The 6,112-nt window shown below is 38.3% G+C and overlaps 1 protein-coding gene across 1 annotated transcript; it reads right to left on the reverse strand.

Moving 5' to 3' along the window:
• Positions 1-5,139: 5,139 nt before the first annotated feature.
• On the reverse strand, positions 5,140-5,619 carry LOC132065504 (uncharacterized). The gene has a single exon (XM_059458931.1). The coding sequence runs from the start codon at positions 5,617-5,619 to the stop codon at positions 5,140-5,142; it is 480 nt and encodes a 159-aa protein (XP_059314914.1).
• Positions 5,620-6,112: the final 493 nt, after the last annotated feature.

Genomic DNA, 6,112 nt, shown 5'->3' on the forward strand with positions numbered 1-6,112 from the left:
AGTCATTAACGATACTCCTAACTTAATCTCGTCCGCCATTACTTTTTTGCACAACATCTTTTCCCGTTAGGACATATTACAAGCTTATATCTTATCTCCTTTAGATTCTAGGAAAATTTCGGCGGAGTTTCCTCTATATTTCTTACTATCCCAAAACCTGCACGCAGCAAATACCAACAATGCCTCACAGGGCCAATATATATGTACGACATATCTCAGCCACACAGGGCTCCCACTTTCAAGTAAAAGCACAAAGATGTCGAAACTTACCTCATATATCACACTTCGAGATGTACCTGATCCTTTAGTGATCTGCCCTATTATCCCTTCCTATTTACTTTCCCTTTCACCCTTCAGCTTTACATTTCAATCATACCTCAATATTCTTACCTACTCGACACACATCTTTCATACCGTCGCTTACCTTTTTTCTGATTCATTCAATTTGTTTAGTTCATAAACTTATAACTGAACTTACCATCAAGAGATACCTTTAGTCAATTCCTCTGTTGTACTTACACCGACTTACCTCTATGACAACCAATCCATTATCATATAAATACATATTCCGATAACGTAGCCTCAACGAAGGGGCTTACCTCCGTAACTTTCAATGTCATCAATTACTTTCTTCTGTCAATACCGTTCTTCTGCTGCAATCAAGGGTTAGTATAAGGAATCTCATTTCCTATGGCTTAGCTCTATCGCACGATCTTAGAGATGAAAGAAGAGTAATCATCCTAAATGCCCTGCAGCCTCACATCGTTTATAGATGTGGCGCGCAACACACCATAAACAAGACTCTACTAGACACGGCTCGTAGACACTTCCTAGGGCGAACTACTCGATACCACTTTTGTCACGACCCGACTAGGGGCCATGACGGGTACCCGGGGCTAACCACCGAGCACCGCTCATACCATTACCCATCGCACACATCAAGCGTTCATTCATTAATCTTATACTTAAATCATAGGAAAACCTTTTTTTTTCACTTTGAACATAATTACCTTTATATACATAAGCCCTTCGGCTGTCAAAATAATATACATACAATAAGGACATCGTGAGACCATACTACCCACACATACGTATCTACGAGCCTCTACTAGAGTGCTAGACATAGGGACGGGACAGGATCCCGCCGTGCCCAAAATACATATACACAAAACAATAAGCAAAGGCACCTCCGGAATAATGGAGTGCTCTCAAGGCCTGCTAACAGCTCCTATGAGTCTGGATCTCCTCCCTGTTTACCTGTGGTCATGAACACAGCGTCCAAAGAAAATGGACGTCAGTACGAACATTGTACTGAGTATGTAAGGCATGAATGAAATGAACACAATAGAGAAATCATAAGACATAAGACAAAGACATAACCTGCTTAACCTTTAAGAGTGGATGCATTTCATACACATAACATATATAATCGTAGTACATCTATCGTCATAGCACATACATCACCATATCGTATATATACCATCATCGTTAACCCGCGTCCGGGTAACCATCATACGCTGCCCACTAGTGGTGTCATGCCCGGCCCTCTAGGCTCGGTGTAATCATAAGCAGCCCACCTTAGCGGTGACATGCCCGACCATCTAGGCACGGTGGAATCACAAGCAGCCCGCCCTTGCGGTGACATGTCCGGCCATTTAGGCACGGTGGAATCGTATCATCATGTGCTCATCATAGACTTATCATTATCATACATCTCATAGACGCATCATGACCTTATCATAAGCTTATCGTAACCTTATCATAAACTTAGCATCATCATACATTTATCGTTAAAACATACATTAGAACTTGAAGGCAACTATAGTTATGTCGGGGTGACGTAAGGTCGTGAACCCCCGATTACATTATGGAGTGATCATAATCATCATATCTCACCTTGAAAGGGCTACCATTTTAAGGTGAGTGTACACCATGAACAACATCAGGGGATCGTAAATAGGATCATTAACTTCATGGACATCATATCTTGCTTCAGAATCTCTAGGCTTAGACTTATCATCATTATTATCGTATTCATGACATATTTCTCATCTTTATCTCATAAGAAGCTCTTTATCAACGTTGACTCATAGTTCCCGGAATGTAAGAAAGTCATGGAGAGGTAGGGAAAATAATATCATAGGAATCATATAAGGATCATTAGCTTCGTAGGAATGTCATATCATGAGCTTTAGGACTTCTAGACTTAGATTCATCATCAGTATTGTCATGCTCGTAACGTATCTCTTTTCTTTATCTTGTATGAAGCTCTTTATAATCGTAGACTCATAAGTTCCGATATGTAGGAAAATCATGGAAAGATAGGAGGATTCATGCCATAGGAGTCATGCCTTAGAAAGAAGGGACTAGCCTTACATACCTCTTTCGTTTAATAATTCGATCGCTTGATTGTTCTCCTTCAATGCTCACGTTTCTACCTTCAAGAGAATTCGCATTAATGTTAGCTAATTGATTATATGAACGTGCTTACTAAAGCTAGAGAAAATTGGGCAGCATTTCCTTAGTTTATACAACTTTCCTCATATCATATATCAATTCCCAAACGTCTGTAATAACATTCACAACATTATAACTAACAATCTTCATTCATCTACATTACCCACATTTCATAATTTCACTTCAATTCATCCATAATCATGGTCGTAGTATACTAGTACGTTTTCTCACATATAATGCTTATCCCATGTCCTTAGTATCATTTATAGCATAATCATAATCACAATATATCAAGAATCATGACTCATCCCAAGCTACTACTCAAAATCTCATTATTCTCATCTTTATAACCCATTTTCTATCTCCTTTCATAATCTAAGTCTTTCAACCTCTTAATATCTTAAACAACATGGAATAATCATAAAACTTACCTTAGATAGTGTGGGAACGAGCCTTGAGTGGAAAGACTTCACTTGAGCAAAACCCTAGTTCCTTTCCAATGGAATTTCTTGACTTGGATGAACTCTAATGAGTTTCTTACACTTGATTTCCTTGGTTTGATGAAGTTGATCCTTACTCTCTCTTGGATTCTTGTAGGTGAAGTGTGGAGAAATGTTCTAGAGAGTTCTAGAGAGAAGGGGAGTGAAGGGGAAATGAAATGAAATGAACTTGATCCCCTTATTAATAATACACAATCTGTCCCGTCTTGTTTCTACGGACCAACATACGGTCCGTATAAATTATACTGACCGTATGTCTGGCCGTAGATTTGGTCCAGTGAATGCTGCCAATCTGGGCTAAAAATACGGTCTAACATACGGCCAATATAATTTATACGGCCAGTATGTTGGGCCGTATAATGCCCAGCTATTCCGATTTCATTCTCGTCGACTCGTTTGATCTTCAATCCTTATGGAACCTTCTTAATACTTGTTTAACACCTCATTAACAATATAAGGGACATTATACCTCTTTTCCAAAATATAATTAAGTCATCATTAATTCGTTACTCATAAATCCTTTCCGATACATAACGTATGCCTTGCCTTTCTTGGCAAACTTTCTTCTATTACCTCGAATGCCTTCGAAATCTCAATTAGGATCATCCAATGCTATTTATTACTTATTAAAACATCGTATACTTCGTGCCCCTCATTAGTCTATCCACTGTGCATCAACAAAATTTTTTTTGAGGTGTAACAGCCCGTATTCAACAACATGAAGAAATCCCCGCTTAGCTTAAAATAGGAGAAACGTTGTTTTTTTGCCAACAACAGTTAATGTTGCTGCTTCCAACTTATTAGTACCTTAACAGTGCATATTTTCAACCATGGAAGAGGTTGCTGCCTAATTCATACATTGTTCCTTTGTGATAAGAAAATTAGAAGGGTCTTAAATATATACTCTTGTATGGACCGTGGGTCCCCCTCCACTTATCCAATTTATTACTCTATTTATCTAGACTATATGCTCATCCAAATGTTCCAGCAATTGATCCATAACTAATGACATTCATGAGTCACTTTTATGGAGACACGTGGTCATGTTAATCATGGCACTTGTCACTTTATTCTTTGACTAATAGACTTGTCTCCCTCTACAATTATTAATTAATTCCTTGTCCAAAATCACTTAAACTATAATCGCTTTAACATACTTTTTGTACTCATTATCATAATCATGTGGTGTAACACTAGTCCATAGCCTCTTTATGCACCCACCAAATATTATCTCCAATCATCGTCATCACACTCTTCCGTCTTAAATTATTTTGGGACCTCATACTTTTGTACACCGAGCACTTGGTTTGCATGCTTGAATATGATCAAAATTCCATACAGTCCGTATAACTTGTTCAACATTCCAAACTTTGACAAAACTTATTTTCTCCTATTCGTTTAACCTTCACGACACTTACTTATCACTTGTTAAACAAAGAATAAATACTTATAACGTCAAAAATAATATTGCCCTTGAACTTATGTCGATTAACTTACGCCAAATCCAACTTACAAAAGTAGGGCATGTAACACTCATGAACTTTCAAAGTTTGAGGTTCGTCATTAGGTTTGCTTCCAAGAATACCTACACCATTATCAAAACAACTAGAGAAGAAAGAAAAGTTACAAGAGTTAGAATGGGGTTGTGACAACTCCCTCACATCACTCCTCACAACCTCTCCTTTTTCCACTCTAGAGTTGTCACTTTTCACTCCCTTACTCCTCTCAATATTTTCTCTCTCCATTTCATGAGAGTTGGGACAAGTGACAAGTACCACTTTAGAAGGGTTAGGGAAACCCTGCACTTCAATCTTCTCTTTCGCTTCACAAGGGTTGGGTTTCTTTTCCCTCATTTGTTGCTTTTTGAGTAATTGTTCCTTCAATAGGAGTACTTGCTCCATCCACACCTTGAGACATTCACTTGCGCTTGTGTCTCCTTTAGGGTCATTCACTTGAGACCTTGCATCTATCCTACTTTCATCACCTATCAATATTTCCCACCTCTTTCCTTCGACATCATAACCATATTGAGAACATGGAACATTTATATTCGGATAAGAAGCATGATTCATAGTATTTCTTGAAGTAGGGAATGTGTACCCTCTACTTTTTCTAGGATGACTCCTACTTTGCCAAACCCACACACTTATACCATTTTTCTTAGAGTAGAAAGTATCACAAGTCAATGTGCGTGAATACCTGCTAAAAGTTCCTCAGAAGGGCCATGTTCAAATTCACTATCTTCACGGACATATTCACCATAAAGCACATAATCATAAGGTTCATATTCATCACAACTTCCCAATTCACACAAGTTTCCACCAAGTGGTTCATAACGTAAGTGTGAGGAAGGAACATACCTCAAGTCGTCTCCATATCTATAGTGTGTAGCATGAGGCTCTTCATAGCTCTCATCTTCACCATAGGACTCCTTATCAAGCTCCTCTACTCCTTCATCATCTTCATAAGACCCATGAGATCCACTTGTCTTATACTCATCCCCGGAGTAGTAAGGCTCGCCATCATATGGGTCATGATCAAACTGACCATTGTCGTCTCCATAATTCCCATACTCATCATGGTCATATGTTGCACCATCTTTCCCATAGCCTTCTTCACAATCAAAGCCATATCCTACATTACTAGAGGCATAGCCTTCCATGTCATCACCACAAGATTCTGAAGCGATGGATGAAATCCTTATATCTCTTCCTCCTTATGACATCTCTCCTTGTACCTACAAAATGAGCAAACAATATTAGTAGTAAAGTTCCTCACCTCACTCGTATTTGCACTCAAGTTTACCTCTCAACCTAAAGCTTCTTCCAAAGTTGGCCAAGAACCGCGTACCCAAATCAATTTACAAGGTTGCTAATCTTTGTGAAAGAATATATTCTTGTTAATTAAAAGATGGACGACTCGATCAAAACTAACGAACTTGAGCCAAGAAGTTTCAATGTGGTTAAAACGAGAAGAGCTTGGAAAGAATTAGCACGAAAGAATTAATGGACTCAAGAACTAATCAACAACTAAATGAGGTAAATTAATAATGTTAATTAGCTTGAAAGATCAAAGAAAGGATGAACAAGTACCTAACGAAACTTAGAAACGAAAACCAAATGAAACAGGATTGAAGAACGAAAATGTAACTCAAT

The sequence above is a fragment of the Lycium ferocissimum genome, chromosome 1 (genome assembly GCF_029784015.1).
Source record: "Lycium ferocissimum isolate CSIRO_LF1 chromosome 1, AGI_CSIRO_Lferr_CH_V1, whole genome shotgun sequence".
Taxonomy (NCBI): Eukaryota; Viridiplantae; Streptophyta; class Magnoliopsida; order Solanales; family Solanaceae; genus Lycium; species Lycium ferocissimum.